General features: G+C 31.0%; 2 protein-coding genes across 2 annotated transcripts; one reads left to right on the top strand and one right to left on the bottom strand.

Moving 5' to 3' along the window:
* Positions 1–3893: 3893 nt before the first annotated feature.
* On the bottom strand, positions 3894–6212 carry LOC110717981 (zinc finger MYM-type protein 1-like). Its single transcript, XM_021896783.1, has one exon. The coding sequence runs from the start codon at positions 6210–6212 to the stop codon at positions 3894–3896; it is 2319 nt and encodes a 772-aa protein (XP_021752475.1).
* An 8465-nt stretch (positions 6213–14677) lies between these two features.
* Positions 14678–26186, top strand: LOC110717980 (B3 domain-containing protein REM8-like). Its single transcript, XM_021896782.1, has 9 exons — positions 14678–15028; positions 15120–15241; positions 15843–16076; positions 17964–18041; positions 20394–20751; positions 24809–25024; positions 25539–25663; positions 25827–26064; positions 26176–26186. Exons 1-9 carry the CDS (start codon positions 14692–14694, stop codon positions 26184–26186), a joined length of 1719 nt encoding a protein of 572 aa, XP_021752474.1. The 5' UTR covers positions 14678–14691.
* Positions 26187–26459: the final 273 nt, after the last annotated feature.

The following is a 26459-nucleotide window of genomic DNA, read 5'->3' as shown; positions in this document are numbered from 1 at the left end:
ACGATGCTCATATATTAATTAAATATTCAATATATAAGTTCAAATTTTTTATTACAAATGGATGGATTAAACAATTATAAAATAATAAATAAAAAAAACCTACAAAAGCATTATTCGAGTTTTATACTTTGAAAACGTGCTAAAACATTACTACTTCTATAAATGATAAATCTATAATTATATTGCAAAAAATCAATATTACACGAAAATTCGAAAAACAAAAATCCCAAGTCCCCAATAAACACAAATTTGATAATGAATTTTTTTTTCTAATTATCAATTAAAAGACCAAGTAAAAATTTTAAATTCTAAGTTTCTAAATTCAATTTGTACGTCAACAATATATCAAAACTAATTAAACAAATCAATAATTAATCTAATTATCACTAATTTACAAACAAATAATGATTTAAGAATTAAGAGGAGTAGAGGAATAAGAGGACCGTTGAAACTAATACGTACTAAAGGATAAAAGCAATAATAATATTAGATAAGTATGAAGCAAGTAAAATAAAGAACTCATAATATTTCTTCATGCTTACTTCACCAAATACAAGAGCCATATATGTAGGCTAACAAACAACAAATAATAAGCTAAAAAAACTGAAAGTATAATGCCATGTTTAACCCATAAACCCACTAAATAAACTCATTAACTTCTAAATTCATTTAACTCTCTAACTTAACAAAATGACCAACATACTACTCCTAAAATTATTGACCCAACTATGGACTAACTCATGAAGAACAACGGAAGAAATTGAAAGGGGGAAAAAAAAAACAAAAAAATGAGGGTGGCTGGTCTCGAACCCATGATCAAGAGGAGCCTCACTAATCTATTAGTCACTCCCTTACCAATGTGCCAGAGTTACATATTTGTTTATTTACTTCACAAAAATTTGCTTTAACCTTATTTTTTTTTTCTTTTTTTAAAAAAAAAAAAAATCAAAACTTATAATTTTTTTTCAAAAAATCTGGGGGTTCAATGAACCCCCTTGAACCCCCCCTAGATCCGCCCATGGTGACAACCTCGATTGCTACCATCAAAAACCATTTAATTGGGGATATTATCAATCGCGTGGAGGTGCATTTTCGGCCTAGCTGCATCATCGATCATTAAGTTGATTATGGTACGTTCATGGAGTATGCGGAAAGGAGGATGAGAAAGAGAGGAAAGAAGGAGGCTGAGAAACAGAGAGGAGATAGAAAAAGAGAGGAAGAGGAGGGGAGATGATCCGAGAATGAAAGAGAGAGGAGAGAAATCTGAAAGAGGAGAGAGAAACTGAGAGAGGAGATGAAACGAGAAAGAGAGATGAGAAATGAAACGAAGGAAATATTAGGGTATTTAAATACCCGTAATTTTTTTTGAAAAAAACAACTCTACGACAGCCATAAGCTGTCGCAATATAGCTGTCGTAAATATTAATTTTGTTTTTAATTATTTTTACTGTCTATTGCGACATTTTTATTGGCAAAAAACCATCGTAAATCAACGACAGTTTAAAAAACCATCGTTATATTACGAGAGCAACTAAAACTGTCGTAAAATTAAAAAATTACGACAGTTTTGCTAGCTGTCGTAGAAAATCTGTCGTTATTTGCCCGGATTTTAGTAATGAGGTTTTATAATTAAAAAAAAACTGATTATCTATTTATCGCATTTTATTTAAAGAGTTTTTTTTTAAACTAAGGGCTTATTGGTCGTTTTTTTTAACAAAAAATCAAAAAAGGAATTAGAAAAGTTTTTACCATTTTTTTGTTGTTATTTTTCAAAACGGATTTTTCACCATATACCACTGAGTTAATGCATAATTCACCATATACCACACGAAACTTTCTAATACACCAAATACCACTGAGTTTTTGGTAAATGTCACAACATGCCCTTAACGACTAACGGACGTTAACACCGTTAGTCATTAAGGCTAATATTGCCACGTGGCAGCTTGTGATTGGTTCCCTTCTAAATTATTTAATTAATTATCAAATAAAAAAAACCAAAAATAACAAAAAATAATAAAAAATAACAAAAAATAATTAAAAAAAAAAAACCAAAACCTGCTGCCACCAGCCAGCCCATTCCGGCCACCCAACAACCATCGTCTATTCCCCACAATCACCCTTATCTCCGCCGCATCTCTCTATCTCCTATTCATCATGAACTCTCTTCTCTCCTTCTTTGACGCTATTTCAGCCAGCCCGTTCCGGCCACCCAACAACCACCATCGATTGCAATTTGTGTGTTTTCTACTATGATTGAATTGGTTTCCCGAAATTTTGAAATCCCTAAACTGGGTCTTGGGTTAGGGTTAATCTTGAAGGGGACTTGGTTTGTGCAAATGGGGTTTTCGTTTTTTTCGGATTTGATTGCGAATTGGATTCCCCAAATTATGGAATCCCTAAATGGGGTTTTCGTTATTTTTTGGACTTGGTTTGTGCAAATGGAGTGTATTCGTGTTTTGGAAGAAGGTTTGTTGCTGAGGTTAGTTACTCGAGTTACTGGCTTCAATGGATTCTTCCGCCATGGATTTAGATGACGAACTTGAAGATCATCACCATTAGCAACAAGACAACATCGATCCATTCATCAAATTCATCAATTATGCAAGCTCTATGGGTAGGGTTTCGGGGTGGTGGAGGAAGGGGGGAGGGGTTTCGGTCGGGTTTTGGGTTTAAATGGGTGGGTGGGTCGCGGCGGGAAAGAGGAGGGGAAGGGGATGGTCGCCGGCCGGCCGGGAAGTGGACTAGGCGGCCAGCCGTGGGTAGAGGTCGGGGCTAGGCTGGTGGCGGCAGTGCGTGGTTGAGTTGGTGGTATTTTATTTTTATTTTTTTAATTTTTTTTTAAAGTTAGTTAATTAAATAAATAATATTAATAATCACCAGTTACAAGCTGCCACGTGGCATAATTAACGTTAATGACTAACACCGTTAACGGAAATGGCATATAGTGACATTTACCAAAAACTCAGTGGTATTTGGTGTATTAGAAAGTTTCTTGTGGTATATGGTGAATTATGCATTAACTCAGTGGCATATGGTGAAAAATCCGTTTTTAAAATTATCATGATTTTAATAAGTTTTACTATTTTTTGATTCGTTATATATATGACATAAATCATATGATTTTGAAAAACAATACCTAAATAACAAAAACATGATACTGAATGACCTGGTATATTATTTCAATCTTTATCTTTTCAATTCACTGTCAAACTCTTGACGACCAAAACACTTTAATCTAGCCTAGATTATGAATTTAATCATGAAAACCCAATTGATTAAGAATCCCCATATTTCATCAACACCTAAAACAATTCCATCTTTTGGACCTAATTTGTCTAAAACTCTTAACGTGATTTGAAAAATCGTTGAGGTTAGACTTTACATATTCTCTACAACATTAAGATTCTTCACCAAATATATATTCATGCATGGCTATACAACATTTTGGGATAGGATTATCAAGTATGTTCGTGTTTAGAAGATTCTTAAAGATAAATTGGAATATCAACATTTAGGGATAGGATTATCAAAATACAGAGTAGTTTATTTCAAGGGTCTTGTACGACACATACCATAAGCAAATTTCGGCCTCAAGTTAGATCTCCTATGTTATATGGTCCTATTTCCTATGGGTATGGATACACTAGGCCTTCGCTTAGAGCTGGGCACAGGGGCGGAACCAGGAATTTTATTTAACGGGGGCCAAAGTAAAGGGAACTACGATGACGATAAAAATAATGAACATTTTCACACATCAATTTATTAATCCACATATCACAACAACAAAAATATATTTTATATAAGCAATGAATATAGAGTTATAGAACATATTCCAAAAAAATTACCATAGTACTACATGAAGAAAAACATACCTTATCATTTATCTTATATCATTTTAGTTGTGCTCGTCTCTCTTTCATCATATAAAAAGCATCAATGATGGCATCTTCACTAAGTGTTTCCGCTATCTCCTTTTCTATATACACTATTAAGTAGTCCTTCAAAAAATCGTCCTCCATCTTACTTCGAAGGTTTGTTTTCACTATCTTCATGGCTGAAAAAGCTCTCTCAGTTGTTGCAGTAGATGCTGGAAGAGTTAATACGAGACGAATTAACCTTGAAACAAGAGGATAATCTTTTATTTTTTCTGTAGTCACTAATCCTTGACATAAATCACCAAGAGTAGTTAAGTTCTTCAACACTGGATGAATAGGAATATCAAGCCAATAATGTTGCAATTCATAACTCAAATGATCTTTCTCATGTTCTGTGAAATCAATAGGATAAAAATCTCGAGCTAGCTTGCAAATATGCTCTATATTGAATGACTTGTAACCATCTCTTGGATTCAAGGCCGCACTTAAAATGAGAAGTTCATTAGCTCGCTCACTAAATCTTGCGTTTAGCTCTTGCAATTGACGATCTATAGCAGCCATAAATATATCAACTCTATAGTGATGTTCCATTGTCACATTGTCTTTTTGTCTTGATTGTTGCCTTATAGATTTAAGCACATCAACATAAGGAGAGTCCATGTCGGGAACTGTAACACCATTTTTCTCACAAAAAAATTTAACATTATGTAGCAAACTCTCCCACCCATCATTCCTTAAAGTTTGAAGTAATGTCTTTGTAGTGCAAACTAAATGCATTGCATTTACAATATCTTGGGTCTTCAATTGTAGTGCTTGACAAAGTCCATCGGTGATGGCCATAATCTCCTTCACAACATGTATGTTAAATACGAATTCAAATGACATTAACAACTTAACTCCATTAAGAGCATCTCCTCTCTGAGCATAAGTTGTTCCTTCACTAGCTATGTTAGCAAGAACTAAGCGAGTAGCACAATACATTCTTAACAAACTAGATATTGACTTGTAATGCGAGCTCCATCTAGTATCACCTGGTCGTTGTAATGTACCGATTTGATTGAGACCTTTTCCCGTCTCAAGCCCCTCAATCTCAACTAGATGTTCAATTTCAGCCAATTGAGTTGCTTGTAACTCGTCATGTCGCTTTGAAGAGCTAGTGACCACATTAACAACAAAAATCAATTGTTGAAAGAAAGTATGAATCTTTGGCACTTCCCTAGATGCAGCAACAAGAGCTAGTTGTAGTTGATGTGCCAAACAATGAATGTAATAGGCATAAGGACACTCCTTCATAAATAAAGCTTGTAACCCATTCCACTCTCCACGCATATTACTTGCACCGTCATACCCTTGACCTCTAATATTTTGAAGGTTAAGGTTATGATGAGACAAGACAGCACAAATTTCCCTTTTTAATGTTTTTGATGTAGTGTCTTTGACATGGACCAAATCCAAAAATCGCTCTCTTACCAATCCACTTCTATCAACATATCTCACTACTAATGCCATTTGTTCTTTCTTAGAAATGTCCCTAGACTCATCAACAATCAAACAAAACTTTGCATCACCAATTTCCTCACGTATACTATTTTGCACTTTTCTTGCATAAACATGTAGAATCTCCTTTTGGATTAGTGGAGAAGTGTATTTGGCATTCTTTGGGGCATTATCCAAAATAACCGAATCAACATCTTTATTATATGATGCTAAAAGTTTTAGCATCTCCAAGAAGTTCCCTTGATTAATTGAACTAGAACGTTCATCATGCCCTCTAAATGCACAAGCTTGGAAAGTTAACCATTTAACAGCATCTATTGATGTCTTAAGGCGTAAACGATTCTTGACAATCTCCTCTGCAGTTACTTTCTCTAATACTTTCTCAATGTGAGCGGATTGATTTTTGAGATTAAAATAAAACTTTGTTGAAAAGTTATGAGCAGAATTGGAATCTTTCCCCATGTGACACAAAAATGCACAATCCTTCCCATTATTTACTTTCTTCCAATTTTTAAAGCCCTTCACTGTGAATGTATCCGAACCACATCTTCCAAGAGGCTTTTTAGCAAAAAGAAAGCAATAGAAACAATAAGCAGCATCCATTGTGGGAGAATACTCTAACCAAGGAAACTTCACAAACCAACTTTTTTGGAACCTACGTGGGTGTTTTTCGGAACCAGAGTATGGATAATTATCAAGTTTAGGTTGATATGGCCCAAAATCAATGTAATATCTCCTAATCAAATCTTTTTCATCTGAATCATATGTCTCAATTTGCTTACGCAACCCAGGATCACGCATTAAAAAATCAAGACCAATACCTTCTTCATTAGGCATTTTCTCATCAACATTGTCATTATTAATATTACGTTCGACTTCTTCATTATCAATGATAATTGGCTGATTTGGCTCAACAACAGGTATATCTTCATCACCCCTGCCCTTTTTTTTGTGGAAGAAAATAAGAAGTGATAGTCCTCTTTGTCATTCCTAAATTACAAAAATTAACAGCAAAAAAAGCATAATCAAATCTACTGATTATTGGGCAATATATCAAGTATAATTGCAATTGTATTAATTATTCTAATTATTCACAATTTTCATATAATTGTTTGGATTTACACATTTACTGATTTACATATACAATTAGAGTATTAAACCCCAAAATTTCTAATTCAAAATCTCACTCTAACTATTTATTCAACACACTAAACCTGTAATTAATATGAAAATTGAAGTAAACAAACAAGATTAAGTAGAAATTGATAATTAAATTACCTGAATTAAGGAAAATCAACAACAGCAAGCAAGAAACTTCAATGGTGATATGTACTGTTTGTTTCGTCACTTTGGGGGTTTTCACTGCTTTCCTTTTGTAATTTTGTGTTGAAGTGAATTGTAATGTTTGCAAGTTGTTATTTTTTTATTAGATAATTCTTTTATCTTTTATTTTTATTTAGTTGCAATATTTATATTTTGTCTTATCTAACAATATAATATAGTAGAATCTAGAAATATCAAGTACCAAACTCATCACATGCGTTAATATTAGTACATAAAGTGTGAGTTTGGTTTTGTATTAATTTTTTTTTATTTGTTTGGCGGGGGCCACATGAATTTTTTATACTTTTACTTGTACTAAAATCCAAATATTACCAATGTAAAGCAATTCACTTGAGGGGGGCCTTGGCCCCCTTTGGCCCCTACTATCTTCCGCCCCTGGCTGGGCATCGTGTCGTCACGGACCGTACCTAGCCATGCCGGGCCTGGGTGATGGCAGGTCGCGCCGTACTGGGCCACCAAATAGCACACCCTATAGCCCACGACACGGCACGATCCACGTGTCTGGCGGGCAGGGTCGTGTTGGGCAGCGGACCAGCCCATTATTTTTATTATTAATTAATTAATTTTAGGAAAAATTGACGGGAATAATCCCAATTTTACTCAATTCGGCCAAAAACAATCTCAACTTTCGATTATTTTTTAATAATCTGAACTTTAATATGAATATACTTCTAATGGTCTCAATCGGTAACCTAATTTGTTATAACAAGTTAGATGACACGTGTCGGCACCCGATTGGTCAAAAAATAAACATTAAAAAAATAAAAAAGTTAAATTTTTTTGTAAGAAAAAGAAAAAAATTGATTAATTAAATAATTAATAAAAATCACCCCAGCTGCCCCAACCAACTTCTTCGCCGCTCACCCCGCTAGCCCGACCCCCTGCCTCCAACTTCGGCCAGGCCCAAACCCTCTCCCCATGCGCCGACGCCGTGCCACCCCACCCTCTGAACCACCAACCCTCCTCCCTGACGAAACCCTTTAAAACCAACGGCCCACCATCGAGTCAGCCGCCGCTAATCTTCTCCACTCCCTCGCATTCCTCCAATGCGCTGCCCAACGTAGGCTTCTTTCATGGCAGCTTGTTCTCAGCCTTGGCTCATCTGGCCGCGCCGTTGATTTTGCTTTAGCCACCGATCTTAGACGCTGCCTTGGTTACGGTTTTGGTTACGCTGGTTGTGGTAGGATAGGTGTTGGGCCGGGGAGGTAGGGTGGTGGAGGTGACTGGGTCGTTAAGTTGGTGTTGGTGGCTGGCATGGTTTGCACTTTGCAACATTAAGTTGCTTTTTTTTTTTTTTTTTTTTTTTTTTTGTATTTTGTATTTTTTATTTTATTTTTAAATTTAGTTTTAAATTAGTTAATTAAGTGATAATTTTTTAAAAAAGAGTTAGCGTTAATTTTTTTTTTTGAAAGGAAGAGTTAGCGTTAATTAGTAACAAATAATCATGTTTTTTTTAAAAAAATTAAAAGTAAATCTTACTTTTGACCAATTACGTGGTGACACGTGTAAATTAAACCTAAAAAAAATGTACCTACTCGACAAGTTACTTTGTCACCTGGGACCATTAGAAGAAAATTCATATTAAAATTCGGATTATTAAAAAATAATCGAAAGTTAGGATTATTTTGGGAGAATCGAGCAAATTTGGTATTATTCTTGTCAATTTTTCCTTTAATTTTAATATTTATATTATTTTTATTTTTAAAATTTATAGTTCTTTATATTATTATGGTTCTTTTTATTAATTTTATTTTTATTATTAATTTATTATATTTCTTTTTATTATTTTTATTTTTATTATTCATAGTTTTTTTTTTATTATTTTTATTATTATATATGGGTCGTGCTAGTGGGCCGTGCTGGCGGGCCAAAATTTCGTGTCGGGTTCGCGCCGAATTTTTTTTTGTTCACAGCACGGCTCACCCCTCGTTCCTCGTGTCGTGCCATGCCACTCGCGGGCTCGTGCCGTGTCAGGCCGCTACCATGCCGTGTCAGTGCCGCCCATGGGCCGGCCCGGCCCATGCCCAACTCTACCGTCGCTTACAACAACCTAAGCTAAACGCGATGTACACCTTGACGACGATGAAAGGAGATTAGGAGAATAAGGCAAGCTCACCTCAAAAATACTCTCAAATATGGAAGTGTCACTCTCACTAATTCAATGCCAAACTTAGATTGTGTTGTTAATTTTACTTAATTACTTTGACTTTTCTATACATTGAACCACTACTACTATTAAGAGTCCATTCAAACATAATATATAAGGATGAATAGTAAAAAGGAATAAAAATCAAACGTCAATTCAAATGTCCTACAGTAGTCTAATTATTTGACTTACATAAAAAACATGGTAGTTTACTTAGAAAGCCAAATTGGATTGCATTCCAAAAATACCGTAAGCGCAGCCTCCTTACTATAAAAAAAATTAGTAAATCAGGAATTCATGCCCAGTAGAAATTTCGTAGAAGCTAACTAATTTAATTATATTTTTTAGACATTGATGTGTAGAAAATAATAAATTTATTATAAAAATATAATTAACTTATCATTTAGTCAAGGTTGATTGAGAGATCTAACTTATACTAGTTGATTTGTCCAAATTCAAATAATCAATAATACATTGGACTTAAAATTTACTCGTAAACAATTTAAATTTGTATCCAGAATTCATTGGTTAAAAGTTGATACTGGTAACTACAATAAATCGAATATTTTCAGATTGACGAGGGAGTGTTGAGAGTCTATAGAAATAACCAATAGACATAATTTACTTGCGTAGTTGATATCAGATAAGGAGGTCGATTTGAAGAGTGTAACGAAAAGTCAAAGTATGTAGGATATATGGGCACATAGCAACGTAGCATAAAAGAGAAGTATTGACTAGAACGTAGTATATTCCTAAATACCTAGTAAAAACTACATAACACAAGCAATGATGCAATGTGCAAGAACAAATACTAATTCAATTTCAAACCTTAAAAATTCATTTACTTTCGGTCAAGCTAGAAGAAAAGTTAGGTGCATTCAAATAAAGCACAAACAAAATTGGCACTATATATATAGACATTATCTTGATACTTAAACTTCACAAAAAACTTAATAATCAACAATAATAAGCATTAATCAAGCATTCTAAAAGGTGAAGGTACGTACTAAGTGAATAAAAATGATGAAATTTCAGCAAATAAAAATCACCATGTTTATCACAATGGCGGTGTTTCTTGTACTCTCAATGCTTTGTTCGGTAGGTGAGGCGAGGCCAATAATGGATGATTATGGCTCCAACAATGGTGTATCAGTTTATCATTCGACGGTATATGAAAGTGCGAAGAGCAAACTGGCATTTTGGCTCCAAAAATTGGCTTCAGGACCAAGCGATGGAGGTGCTGGTCACTGATTTTACATCTATGATGGACCAACCATGCATATATGGTTTATGAAAAAGAACATAATAATATATATATACGGATATGATGATAGGAAAAATTTTCTTGTACAAAAAACTATTGTTATATTTAATTTGTTTATTATTTCATTGTATTTGGCCTGCTGCTGGTCAAATTATTTGATGATCAACTTTGAATGATGGTGTAATTTTTTGCTATTGTTGTAAGAATTCTATGGAGTAATTAAATGTTTACTATCATGATATGCATCATTATTCATTATGTATTTTCACACCCAATCAATTAAAATTTCAATTCTAATACACTTTTTTTAAATGAATTAAAAATATATATTGTCTATGTATCATATTACTTATGTTTCATTGTGTACTATTCCAAAAAAAAAAAAAAAAAAGGTTTCATTGTGTACTATCTAGGGTCTGGTGCCATATTATGCTACCTCCGTTACTTTTTAGATGCAACAAAGAGGTATTTTTTGTCAGATATAAAAAATTTCTTTGTTGCAACTAAAAAGTAATGAAAATAGTATATTCTAATATTAGTACTACGGAATATAATATTTTGTGCACATATTAAAATTACGTGTAAATCATGCACATCATTGTTTGGTTAAATTTTAGGTTAAAGTTACATGCCTACCTTTTTTTTTTTTTTTTTTTTTTTTTTTTTTTTTTTTTTTGACACAAAGTTACATGCCTACCTAAAAGAGGCTAACTTTACCATATACTCGCTTTCAAAAAAAAAAAAAAAATCTAATATCATATCATATCACTAATAAATAAAGCCGGTCTCGCAGCCAGGCCACGAGACAGCGAAACTTGGCTTTCGCCAATTGTCGCGCCACGTAGATGATAAATAGGAATTATAGTGACACATATGATGCTACATAAGCAATTTTTGGATAGATTTCTTAAGATAAAATTGTTGTATAGAGTTTTATTATCGATAGAATTTTAATATTTCATACATACAAAATTAATCATAACTTTTTATAAATATCCTATAACTCAATTCTATTTCCATCATCAAATTCTTTTTAAAAAGTTCTTTAAAATAAGATCTATTCATAACATTTTAATCACAAACTTTTATATGTAGCTAGTCAAATAATTGTGTCACCTACTATTATAAGAGTTACTTCGTGAGTGCTATAGGGTTACTTGGTCAGTGTTATATTGGTTACTCAATTATTAGTGTTATAGATAGGGGTTACTTAGTTATTGTTAGAGGTTACTCAGTTAGTATTACAAGGGTTACTCGGTCATGGATTAGTCGAGGGGTTACTAGGTCAGGGGTTACTTGAGGGGTTACTCAGTCAGGAGTAACTCAAGTAACCCCTGACCGAGTAACTTGAGTAACCCCAGCAACTCGAGTAAACTTTGACCGAGTAACTTGAGTAACCCCAGCAACTCGAGTAACCCCTGACCGAGTAATTCGAGTAACCCATGCTGCACGGTACAACATACTGCATACAAAAAATTGTGTAAAACATAGAGTTTTTGGGTTGAAGGGGAGAAAATTGAAAGTTTACAGATGAGAGTACTAAATTTAGAACTAATGATTCAAAAGCTCTTATTTTTATATAAATTAAGGTAACATTAGGAAACCATAAAATACGTAGTATTAATTAACAATATGAAGTATATGAAGCAAAATAATTAATTGATACTCTTATTTGATAGTAGTGTTAAGTTCAAGTATTTACGTACTATGTTTCGAAAAAAAATAAAAAAAAAATTATTTACGTACTATGAGTAATATTAAAGTTTTTACATATTAGTGTTTTATGAAAAGAAAAAAGAAAAAAATAAGAAAATAAAACAAATACTTAGAAAGCTGGGAAGTGTAATGTGTAGGGTTGTAAGAGTACTAATGTACAACTAAAAAGAACTATTGTCTAAAGTTATGATTTTTTTTTTTCTCTGCATTTTAAGACTTGAGATATCGGTTATATACTTATATATAATAGCATGTCTAGCTTTTTTATTTTTGTTTGTTTTTGTTTTTTCCTTTTTTGGCAGGAGGAGAATAGGAATACAATTGTACGGTTGTACCTCTATATATCATGCCACTTTGGATTCAGTACTTGTACATACTACGTATGAAATATTGGTACTTTATTAAAAAAAAAATCTAAACCAAAAGTTTTATCTTAAAAATCTATCCAACTTTTTTTACACAAAAATCTATTCAAATTTCATTGAAGATAAAACTCTAAAATAGCTTTTTTATCTAACAAATCTATCTAAATTTATCCAATTTTTTTATCCTATTCTACAAAAAAAATATATTCAAATAAATCTTATGTGTCATACTAATATCCAATTGTCACCTACGTGGCGCGACACTTGGCGAACAATAGAAACGCCAAGTGTCACTGTCTCATGGCTTGATTAAAAGTTTAGCTTTATATATTAGTTAATATGATTTAGAATATACTTGATGCTACGAAGGAAATGTATAAACTGATATCATTTGAGAAATAAATTATTAATATATAAAAAGTTTTTAGAAAACTAATCTTATAATTTTATTATTGTAATTTTAAAAATAAGACATATTTATGTATTACCTAGCATGGTGAATCTTAACATAAGGACACTGTTGTTAGATTTTTCGAGCATTTGACCAACTTTTTCTTTTTATCATTTGATATGTAGGTTTAGTTATATTTCTTAATTCATGTTTTTGATGTATTTTAAATGGTTTTTTCGTCATATATACCCCTAAGTTTTTGTTTATCCACCATATACCCCTGAAATTTTTCTAATTCACCATATACCCCTGAGTTGTTACAAAAATTCACCATATACCCCTATTGACAACAAGATGAGTGAAATTTGGTTAATTATGTATCGAGACCATCTTAATTAGATCTCTCCCCCCATTCCCGAAACCACTCCTCTTCTTTCTCCAACCCTCGAAACCACTCCATATATATATCTCCATAATCATATCCATATGATTGATTTTGAGGATGAGAAAAGGAAATTTGGGGTGATTTTGGGGGGTAGGAAAAAGGAATGTGAGTGGTTTCGAGGGTTAGGGAATGTATTTAGGGTGGTTTCGTATCATAATTAACCTTAATGACTGACGAAAATAACAATCATTAGTCATCAAAGGTATATATGTATTTTTGTGAAAACTTGGGGTATATGATATGATGAATTTAAAAAAGTTCAGAGATATATGGTGAATAAACAAAAAACTCAGGGGAATATGGTGAAAAAACCGTATTTTAAATCTAGATTGGATCTTGATTCGTTTTCGATTTTGGACCTAATTTCGATCTAATTCCGGTTGAGACTTGAATGGAGCGGGTTCTTTAAATGTAGTTGGTTACTATATACTCCGAAATAATTAGTGATGACTAGATCTATTGATGACCTACAATAGTTAGAGTAACTAAATTATCACTCGACCCCATTTTCCATCTTCAATGTGCTTGCATGACTAAATGACTTTTAAGCTAAATTTCAACTTATACATGTGAGTTTTTTTCTTAACGTATAACATTTATACACATTTTAGTCTGGTATATCATCCTTCAAAATTGGATTCTAATTAATTACTTTCTTCATATAGATAAACAAAATTATGTAAACTTTTCTTTTTCATCTATTTCAAAACACTTTTAACACTACTATTTTAAGAATGACTCCACCAATATTTATAAAGTTTGTTCCTCACAAGCCACTATGATCCTATCAAATGATCTAATAAAATAACAATTGACAACCAAACACTCACTTATGCAAAGGCGAGTGCATGTAAACATATATACCTTTCTGGAACAACTTGATTAAGTTTTCTTTACACTTATATATATAATTAATGTTGATTTGATAATATTATAGGATTACAATTGATTTAATTTAGTTGGCATATCCATTGTACAAATATTAAATCTAATTCTATTACTCGTTGAGAAAATCAGTAGAAATTTATCATCATGCCATGAAAGTTCTCACTCTAGGTGAATTTATTACATAGTACAATAGTAGTTCAATTGTGGAAAATAAACATTCATCTTTGTGTAAATAACTAAAGAAAGGTACAACTAATCCGTACATTACTCCATAAAGTAAGATTGAACCATTTAGAAGTTAGAAACCAATGAAGTTTTCTTTAATATTGCCAAAAAAGGGGGGGGGGGGGGGGGGGGGGGGGGAAGACTCCACCATGAGAAAATTCCACCGCCCTAAAAAACCCCATTTTTTCCAACCCCTCCTTCCTGATTTTCCCTACAATTTTGTAAGTTTTTTATGTGTCACTCTTCATTGATTAATTTTTATTGTATTGATTCAATTTATATTTATGTATGTAAATTTGAATTTAAAGTTAATCTTTATTTTCTGATCAAAGTAGTAAAAAAAAAAAAAAAAAAAAAATCATTGTAAGTTGCATCTTTGACAACTAACTAATTTAACAAGAATAAATACAATTACAAAAATAATTGCATGATTTTATAATATGCTTTTATAAGTTAAAAATGTTTTCCTAACCATGTTAATTTATAATGTGATAAACTTCTGCAGTCAATTCCAAAATCATTTATTATAAACATGGGAGGAAAAAAGCTAGGGAAAAATGATGAAAAAAACGCTAAATTAAGGGATAAAAAAGGCCGAAGTTGGGATGTTAAGCTAGTAACATCAAGTGGTGATATTAGGCCACATTTCAAAGATGGATGGGAGAAATTTTGCAAAGAATGTGATCTTCAGGTTGGTGATTTCTTGGTGTTTAGGCATCAAGGAAAATTCATTTTTGATGTTTACATCTTCGATCCTACTACTTGTGAGCGCGAGCTTCCGATTTTATTAGAGTCAAGGTCAAAAATCGAAGCTTCAAACAACCCTAACAAGATCAAAAGTCCAAGAATTGCCAAGAAAATGTTGAAAGGTCAGTGATTTATTTATGATTTGCGCTTATATATTTTGTTGTTACGAATACAATTCTAACAAAGTATAATTTTTTATTGTTTTTTTTATTTTAAAAGTGGAAGATAAAGAGGAAATAAAGATGAGAGAAGAAGAAGAGAATTCTACTTTCAAGCCATCTAGCTATCCTTATTGTCGTACTGTTGTGACACACGGACCAGGTTCACACGAGATGGTAAATACTTCTTCCTTTTTTTCCTCTATTTTTTTTTTTTTTAACTCTGTAGATAGAATTTTCCCTATATTAAGACTTAAGCAAACAATTGTACATTGCATGCATGGGTTAAGTTGGTTTGCTAGTGGGACTCTTAAGTTTGTAAGAAGAATGGAGCAATCTTAGTTATCTACATTATACTACTTATATCAACTTTATTTTAATCTTAATTAATATTAATCGTGTGAAAGAAACTTAGGGTATTAATGCTCAAATATATATATGTAAGGAGTACATTATTAAATGCAAAAGTACAATAGTTCTATTCATATATAGCCAAAGAGGTTTATAATGTGTTAGGGACTTAGGATTTAACCTATACTACCTTTACCCAATTCGATGATTAACATTACTCAATTCGTTATATCTGGGTTTGGTTGCACAAGCTCTAGGTGCACGTACCCCCTCATTTAAAGGTGTTCATCTTCAATGTGTAAATAGTAAATAAGTGTAAAAAACTTTCAGGAACTAAAAAGATAAAAGTAGCTAGCTAGATAGTACGGAGTAGTAAGAAATATTAATATACCATCCATGACTTTGGCCTTTGAATCTTTGCATGCAGCCTCTTCCTAGGGAGTTTGCAGAGAAAAATGGTTTGAGTAAAAGATGGTGCGAAATGGAACTAATTGACGAGAAAGGGCATCCTTGGAAAATGCTATTAAGACATTACAGAAAAGGAAATGGTAGTCCTTACATTGGTAGTTGGAAAGCCTTCCGTAAAGCTAATGGCCTCAACACTGGCGATGCTGTCATTTTTCAACTCATACACTCTGGTGAAAGGCCTGTTATCAAGTTTTACATTATATTCTTTATACGGATTATCTAGGCATTGTTAGTTCAACTTATTTAATTAAATACGAATTTTTTTTTATAAAAAATAAAATAAAATTCTAGAAGTGATTAGTTTAAACAAGACTAAAGTCACTAGACTAGATCAGATCAAATCACATCTTTAAAATTGTGTTTGGTTAACGTTATACAATATACGAACTACTTTTTATTCTTTAATTTTAAAAAAAAAGTTAGGAAAATTTTATATTTGGAAATTAAAGTTATTAAATCTAGCAGAGTAGCAGTATCTCATTTGATAGGTATATTTTTGTAGAAAATTAGCGTACTAATAAGGCCAATGTTTAGTTAGATCAAACCAGATCAAATCAAAATTAAAGTATTAAACACAACTTAAAGAAGGTTTAATTTCAGATCACTTGAATTCCACGCACTAATCTTATTATCTAATTAATCTCAAACTTAAATTATCTTATACATCATATGCTTTATTTAATTGTAACAATAGGGGATTTTAGCACTACTCATACTCTCCCTTATTATTATTATTATTTTTTTTTTTTGACAAATCATACTCTCCCATAATATGACATAGTATGATTTGTATATAAGAAAAAAATATATATAGTCACGTAGATGTTGTTGAATTGGATTCGTTCTCAATGTGTATTTTATCAAATTCTAATTTTTATATTTTTATTATAACATTACTAAAATATAAATAATTTAAATTGTACACCGATAAGCACGAAACTTTTAGGTGTTGCAAGTTTATACTTCTTCCGTTTCAATAATATTGCAATAAAGATGAAATTACGCATCCCAAAGCTCATTTTATATGTTAAATATCTATAATTGTATAAGAGCAAAAATTATAAAAAGTTGATATTGTGAAAGTATTTTATGAGGCGAATCTAACAAGATCTCACATGACTATATTTTGCTTAACGTATAAATCAAATTATATGGTTAAATAAGTGTGATGAATAGTGCAAATGTCTCATTGTTGCAATATTATTCGAACAGACGGAGAAGTAGTTATGTTGATGATAGTACAATACTAATAATAGTACTCCTTATTAAATGTCCTGGCAACTAAATTTGGATGAAGGTAGTAAATGCTATAATTGTCATGCATGGACATATCAAACTATATCAGTAAGCATATTTTTATCAACTATGATGTTATTGATATAAACTTGAACGACTGGCTATAAGCATTCAACATAGTTCCAAAATTGGTATCGAATTAAGAATTTATAATAAAATTACACGTGAACTGGTGTTATTAAGTTATGTGCTAACCTTAAAAGCTAAGCCCTTTTCTTTTCATCTTATCTTTATTGAAATAAAATTGTTTTTACTAAATTTAAATTATTTTGCTAAACTTAAATTTTTTTAATTGATCAAACTAATTATTTATTCTAAACTTTTTTTTAATGGTTAATACTTTTATTTTTTTTGGGTTGTTTTTACTAAATTTAAATTATTTTGCTAAACTTAAATTTTTTTTTAATTGATTGAACTAATTATTTATTCCAAACTTTTTTTTTTAATGGTTAATACTTTTATTAGTGGTTCTCAATTATATTTGTTTTTTAGAATTACTGAGTACTGACTTTTAATTTACTGATTTATTTAAACTTAACTTATTTTGACTAAAATACAATTATTTCTATTGAATATTATTTGAAAAGGTGAAATGAACAGGGCTTACTTAAACTAAATCTTCTTGATTAAGTATGATGGTTTCAAGTTGTGAGCGAACACATTTTAGCAAAATCAATACTTGATATATTGAATAAATTTGTGGATATTTATACTCTGTATATTAACTTTTATGGTTGACAGATAATGTAATGGTAATTAATACTATATTAATTTTCTTTTGCAGAGGAGAAATGATACATTTCAAGTTCTGCTAAATACGGTCCGATCCGTGTACTTGAATGTGGTGAATGGGAAATTTCAAGTAGTACTCAGTGCTCTTTACTCTTGTTCTTGAAATAATTGATAATAGTATGTACCCTTTTTTAGATTTGTGATGGTTTACGTTTATTAAATTAAACTGCTTCTTCTTATTTCAAACGACCAATATAAAATTTTCATGAAAATTTTATTTATTGGATCTTGCTAACGAACGTCCTCATGGCGTCAGATAAAAATTTAAAATATTTCTTAAAGTAGTATTAATTTGGGAATGCATGTCAAAATCACGCATCAATCGTTGTAATTAATGTTCATTTTAATTTAATATTGCTACTTTTAGTTAGCTTATCCAATACCCCAAGGATGTTCGTTAGCTTTTACCTTATAAATTTTATAAACTCCCGCTTAAGATGTAAGAATTATTACACTTATACTTTTTTATTTTTATTTTTTTTTTGGAAGTAGTATTACACTTTTACTTGAACACACATCCGAATTATATAAGTGGTGTATGTCAGTTTACAACTTTACATTAGATTCACATTTGCAGAAGTTATCCATTTTGATGTTAATATTACATTTTGAATGTTTTTAGTGCTTATTTGGTTGCAATAAAAGATAAATTGCCTTTATGTTTCATGTGAAATTCTTGCGTCTGGTCTACAATAATATTATTGTGGACCTGAGATTTATATACACGTAAAACTAACATTATTTGGAACATAGTGACCGTAATTTTAACATAGTATCCTTATTTTTTAACATAGTAATCTTTATTAAAACTTGTGTGACCTTTAATGTTATTTCTATTTACATCCTAAAAAATTAACCTCTTATAGCTTTTATAATGTCACAATCGCTTTTATTTCAACATAATAACCTTTATTTTAATGTAGTGACCTTTTTTTTTTTTTTATTAATATTAATAAAACAATAATAGTATCTCTAATGTTAGTGATCCACAATAAATTTGTGTGAACCAAGTCCATTTAAGAATTTGTATATAGGAAGTGACATCCTTCACATATTTTCTAGAAATTTGTTAAATATGTTTGGTTACTTAAAGTAAATTTTTCGTTAAAAAAAATAAAAAAAAAGAAAGAAAAAAAATTGCATGCATTGTAAACTGCAAATGACCAAAGAAAGGTTAGATAGTACTCCCGGCCCTCCATCCCTTATTTTTTTGCCCCAGTCAAACTTTAAAAATTTTGACCATAAATTCACATAAAGCTATAAAAAATACGGAGTAATATACTCATGTGGGATCTTGTTGAATTCGTTTTATTGTACATACATTGTATGAATATCAAGCTAAGATTTAATAATTTTTACACATGAAAATGGATATACTTACATTTTAATATGCATCAGGAGACCATAAAAAGTCAAATGGGGCAAAAATATAAAAACATAGGAAGTAATTAATGAAATAATTTTCCATGATACTCAAAACTCCTATAAAGTTGAAATTCCTTTATTTTTAACAACTTTATGTTAATTAAACAATAATAGACCTAAGCATTTGGGATTTTTCATTACTTAAATTATATTTATATATATTTTTTTATTTATATAAGTGCAACAAAACAAGCTCTTAATTAACGTACTCCATCCGTCCCTTAATGATAGTCTTATTTGGCTAAATTTTAGTCCCAAAATGTTCACCCCATTTGCCTTTTCCAACAACCAGTAATATTTTTTTTTTTTTTTTTACCAAAATTCTCTCCAATTTACAATAATATTTGTGCATATTTAACTTTTTCATGTACTTCTTTACTTTCTCTCTCTACTTTTTTGCATATCTAATATAAATTTGTCTTCCCAATGTACTCTTATTATTTCTTATTTATATTTATTAATTCCCGTGAAAATTGCCCATAAGGGGGCGATCTTTAAGGGACGGAGGGAGTATTAAAAAATGGCCAAGTTCATGCAACACAAAAGAGAGAGTAACTTATTTTCATGCTGTACACTACATACACATCAATAAAAGTAGACATTGTAATAAATCTAACAAAGTCAATGCACGACTATATTTGATTATTTGGATAAAACAATGAAAGTGCAATGATAGTAGTTTTGGAAATATAAAAGGCATTTATACAAGACCCCAATTTTTCTATTTAACGAAACCCTTAAACCAAAGGTAACCTTTATAGTCTTAAAAATGGAGGGTTCCTCTAAGAAGTTTTCTCACATCAACTCCCATTTTTTCCAGCCTCTTTTGCCGGGTTTTGATTCTAATTTCGTAAGTCAATCTAATTTCTTAGCTTGTAACTATCTTAATCTCTTTTCCTTTAAACCATATAATATAAGTTATATATATTTGTTGATAAACGTTTAATTGTAACATTTATACGTGGTATGAATTAACTATAATGTTGGATGCGCACAGGCAATTCCGAAGTCATTCAACAAGCATCTAGGAGAAGACATTGAAGAGGCTGATGAAAAGTTTGCTATATTAAGAAACTATAAAGTTGAGGATAATTTATGGATGGTAAAAGTGTGTTATTTTGATAATAAGTTGAATTTTAAAAATGGATGGGAGAAATTTTGTAAGGATCATGGTTTACAAATTGGTGATTTCTTAGTGTTTAAGCATCATCAAAACTTGGTTTTCGACGTTTTCGTCTTTGATTCCTCTTATAGCGAACGTCCATATCCTGGTGTCACTAATGCAACTACAGAAAATGTGAGATCTCCTAGCTCAAACATTCAATCAAAAAAGGGCTCTTGCAAGATTCAGAAAGGTTAGTTCCTTCGTTTTTTTAGTCGATACTATTCACACAAACTCCATCATCGATCTAACCACTTTTACTATGATTTTAACGTAAGAAATGATTTATTTGGTTATAACTTATTTGATTTGTCCTAATACATATTTGCCTAATATCAACTAATTTTACTACTCTAATTGGTAATTATACATATGAAGTATTAAATGTTGAAGTCTTAAATTGACAAAAGTGAAAAAAAGAGTAACACGCACGACAACTAAAAAAACCTGAGGAAATATGTTGTGAAATGTAATTCAATGTTTTTTTTCCATATATTAGGAATTTGTACTTTACCACCCACAAATAACCCACTTTTTGAAATTACCACTCAAAAAAATTTTATTTTAAATTACCACCCATAAAAGACAAAAATATTAGATTTTACCACTTTCTATTAAAATAAACCATTAAGTTTAACATTTTAAAAAAAATTCTTCAATTTTTGAGCCAAAAACATGCTCTTTAGATGTTTTTGAGGTCATTTTTCCCCTTTGGATTTGATTTGAAGTCCAAATTTACAAAAAATGATTGTAAATGTCTCGTTTTGCGTACTAAAAGATACCTTGGTTTGCGTGACACACGCAAAATGAGGCATTTTCGTTAATTATTTTTCAATTTGACTTCAAATCGGACCCTTTGAACAAAAATGGCCCCCAAAACCTCTAAAAAGCATGTTTTTGGCACGAAAATCAAAGAATTTTTTTTAAAACGTTAGATTTAATTGTTTTGGTGGTAAAATCTAATTTTCATGTCTTTTATGGGTGGCAACTTAAAATAAAATTTATTTTGGGTAGTAATTTTAAAAAGTGGTTTTTGTGGGTGGTAATATACAAAATTTCCTAAATATTATTCCATACCAAATTTCAAATTTTAACAATTAAGTTTAGTACTCAGTTAGTTTTCGATATATGAATCCTAAATAGTACTATGTTTTTTTTTTTTTTGACACATATAGTACTAATGTTAATTAAGGATTATAATAAACAAATGAGTGAAATGACACTGAAATAATTTTGTGCTTAATGACCAATAGCCTATTCCCATGGAATTTGCTAGGAAACACGACCTAGCAAATAAATGGCGCAACATTACAGTTATAGATCAAAAAGGAAAGGAATGGCTACTTCCATTGAGGTACCATAAGCGTGGTTTTTGTATTTACTTTACATTGGAAGGCCACACGAGTTTCTCGTTGCTAATGACCTAAAACCTGGTGATACTATCGTCTTTGAGTTTATTGTCTCGAAAGATTTTCCAAAAATGAATTTCTATAGTTAGACACTCAACTCTTAATATCTAAGCATTACATATACGTAAATACATACATACATGTAACATTGTGATTATTTATATCGTATTATTAATCTTATAAAATAAAACGGAGTAAAAAAACTTAAAAAGATTATATAAACATTTAATATTGTCCAAGCAATATTAGTTTTTTCCCCCCTAATAATAGTAATAATTGAGGTAGAGGGGTTGTATTATGTACGTAAGCTAGCTACTCGTAATGTATTACAACAATTTATTGCATTTTGCAGAGTTGAATTGAGTTGATGGTCTGCAGATAATTAATGGAGCACAATTTAATTGCAGCTAAGAGTTGATCAATTAGTTCCTTTTGCATGACTTTTCAAGTCCTATATCATTTAATGCAGACAATTTAAATAACGTTACATTTTGCAAATTGTAGTATGTATGTTAAAATGTATTAATCGATTAGATCAGCTCAATCGACATTTTGTGAACGAAGTATTCGCTAAATATCTTGTTATAAAAATGAATTTGGTATTTACATATGTTGTTTATCTAAAAAATTGTGCGTAATAAGAATCAATGAAAAGCAAGAGAAGGAATTGAATACATGAATTTACTTCTACGAGTTAACACTTATTTAAGAATACATAATTTTAATATACCTAGGTATTAGAGCTCTTAGCACGCGCAATTTCCATAGTAAACTATGTACTCATATTTTTTTCTTATAATTAACAAAACCTATGATATTAATTTAATTTTTTTATTGAGTTGGCCATATCAGAGAAGAAATTGACCACATATAAATGTGAACTGCTAAACGTCGCTTTCAATTTACCAGACATCGCTCCCATTTTGATATGAAAGGATCATATTGCCCTTTCCATAATTTGGACTATGTAAAGCTCCACCACTTGGTTAAAAAGATTCCCGAGCATTTTAATACTATTCCCGAGCACATTCGATTAACAACTTGGTTAAAAAAATTTCGATCCACAACTTGGTTAAAAATATTCCCGAGCCCACTACATCCAGCCCAACTTAGAAAAATATTATTAAGCTTTAGCGACAAGTTTAGGACGATGGACGCCGAAAATGATCCTACACCGGAGGCATCGTTGGAGGATTTTGTAAGTCATTCGAAATTTTTTTTTTTATTTTTTGAAAAACGTACATCCGCCTAAAAATATGGATCCTTCATGGTGGATCCGGAAATTTTAGGCGGAACCACCATGGAGGATCCTGATTTTTTAGACAGATGTCCAATTTTTTTATTTTTTATTTTTTTTATTGATTAATTAATCAAAATGATATTTTTTTGAAATTAATTAATCAAATTTATTAATGTAATTTTTGTATGATAATTTATTTTTTATTGTGATTATTATTATTTTTGTGATAATTTGAATAATTAGTATTAGTATTATTAGTTATTTTTGTGATTTTTTCTGTTTTTTTTTTAATTTCATATTTTTAAAGTTTATCGAGCGTGAAATGTGGTCTAAGTGTCTTGAGTATTTATATACGAGGGGTAAATATAGAATTTCAAGGAAAAAATGCGAGCGACGCCTAGTAATTTGGGAGCGACATTTAACACCCCCCATATAAATCCATCCCTTGAATCTGGTCTTAAAACCAATTAGTAATAGGTAAAATTACTAAAATAGATCTTAATACTTGTAATAATCACAAATCTTCTTTTCCAATCTAAGATAATTAGTTTCAACTCACAAGCCCTCTTGTTTTTAATGTGGGACTGATCGTCCCAACTCATTATTGGGTTATAATCTTAACAAATGAATTCAAAGCCAAATTTAGACATGGACGTGCGACACATATTGAATTAACCTTCTATTTAGGAACCATTTTAAGTTTCATCAATTTTATTAATTTTCTTTTTACCATACAATGTTGCAATGTTGTTGTGACTTGTGAGGGTACCTCAATATCCCTTAGTGCGTACTAAATTCTAACTAAGTTAAGATTAATTCCCAACAAATGTATGTTGATGCATGCATTTCTTTAGCTCGGAAACCCACATCTAATCTCACTAATTAAAATATAATACAACTCTTTTACCAACTAATCTGAAATTTGTATATGTCATGTACTCTAAAAGACCCCGCGCAATGTATAGACTCTCCATTTCAATTATAGAATGAAATAAAATAATGAAAGTGCAATAGTCGTAGAAGTCATAGTTGTGGCAGAATAATAAAGTACCATCTGTTGATTTACCTAGAGCATTAATCACTACTTACAAGACCCTGTTTATTTTCTATTTAAGAAAATCTTGAAATCTGAACCAGATAAACTTACACACTACTCTTAAACTAAAAATGGAGGATTCCTCTAATATGAAAACATTCTCTCCAATCAACCCCCACTTTTTCCAACCTCTTCTACAAGGATTTCAATCCAATTTCGTAAGTCATTTTCCCTTAAGATATTCTCTCTCAAAGAATTTATATTTACATACTTTTTAATAATTAAATTTGTTAATTAAAGTTATATTTTTGTAAATCAAGCAATCAGTAAAAACGCGCATTCTTATTGTGGATTAGTACACGTACCTTATTATGACTAATTATATATATTGTTGCACTACATGTATGGCAGTCGATACCGAAGTCATTTATCAAGTATATAGGCGAAGAATATAAAGAGGAGGCTAATGAAAAGCATTCCATGTTAAGAAACCAAAGAGTTAAATCATCTAATAATTATTGGTTTGTTAAAGTGTGTTATTATGATGAAAAGTTGCATTTTAAAGATGGATGGGAGACATTTTGTAAGGATCATGGTTTGGAAGAAGGTGATTTCTTGGTGTTTCAACATCATCGAAACTTGATTTTCGACGTTTTCGTCTTTGATCCTACTTGTTGTGAGCGTCCATTTCCTGCTGATTTTCATCAACCATCTACAAACAAGGTCAAATCTTCGAGTTTGAACAATCTTAAAATCAAGGATTTATTCAAAAATGAGAAAGGTCAGTTTTTACTCTTTTTAGTACTAGATTAACGTACTAGTTTTGGCTCTTTTTGATATCTTTGCTATGTTATATTTTTATTAATTATGATTCTATGAGCAATAATTGTGATATATAATCTATGTATCTAAAAAGAAAGAGGCTGTTCATGTGCTTAATTCAAGTTACTCAAGAAAAAGGTTTGAAAAAATAAAAATTTTGATTCATTGGTGCATTTCTTCTTCTTTTTAATTTTATTTTTTTTAATTTTTTTTTAGCTAAGTATGTTATCGTGTTACCCTAAATTTAAGTTTCTGGGGTCTATGACTCTATATGTAATCAAATTGTTATGGCATTTACTGATATATAGGAGAGGTGTCAATTTGAGTTTATTCTTTTCTAAATATGTTTACTATTTTAATATCTTTTGTACAAATAAATATTTGTGTTACAACTCTATTCAAGGCAAGACAGATGACAATGATAATGGAATTATTTCTGCTTTCTAAGCATTTTTATTTTCTGTCTACCTAAGTTGAAGGGTTGAAGTTGAACAAAAATGACAAGGTCTACTCAACGTCAAAAGCTACCTTTAAACCTAGGGAATTTCCGTATTGCGAAACCTTTGTGAAGTCATACTGCTTGACATGGGGAGGAATGGTAAGCGTACTATCCATTCGTGATTATATTGTACTCCGTATGTAAGATCAAGCATGTTCATCCTATACAATACACTCGTTCATTCATTATATACAAGTTTTCCCTAATCGCCTTTCCAATCTGTCTTTTTTTACTAATGTTATTGCAATTGGCATATTTGTAGCCTCTTCCGAATGAGTTTGCTAGAGAAAATGATCTAGTAAACAAAAGCTGTGATGAAATGGTGCTAAAAGATGAAGAAGGGAAAGAATGGACAGTTTCATTAAGGAGTTATAGAAAGGGTCGTGTTGCTTATATTGGAAAGTGGAGAAATTTTCACAATGAACATGGCCTGAAAACTGGTGATCCTGTTGTCTTTGAGCTCATTGAATCAGGAGAAACACCAAAAATGAATTTCTATAGTAAGTTACTAATTTCTTATGAATCATAATTTTATAATTTTAATTGTAGAGTAATTGATTGCGTTGATTTGATTGACATATAACTGAATTGAACTTATTTTTAATTTGCAGAGATGAGTTGATTAATTAGATTGATCCGACCTTTTGCAAAGTGGACTATGGTAGAATAATTGTATCAAATGCACCAATTGTAATGAGTCGGATTGGATTTGAAGATCAATCGTGACATCCGATAAAAGTTTTCACAAGATAGCTCGTTTTGTGTTTATGACTTTCTATTGCGATATATATATGATATATATGTATGTTAAATTCTTAATCATCATTAGTACATTATTGTGAGGATGAAGGAGTGGAGGGATGGTTAGTCCCTCCATCTCCCCTTGGTGTGATCG

Source organism: Chenopodium quinoa, unplaced genomic scaffold (assembly GCF_001683475.1).
Source record: "Chenopodium quinoa cultivar QQ74 unplaced genomic scaffold, ASM168347v1, whole genome shotgun sequence".
NCBI classification, from domain to species: Eukaryota; Viridiplantae; Streptophyta; class Magnoliopsida; order Caryophyllales; family Amaranthaceae; genus Chenopodium; species Chenopodium quinoa.
The sequence above is the reverse complement of the archived record's forward strand: the minus strand, read 5'-3'. Positions and strand labels throughout refer to the sequence as shown.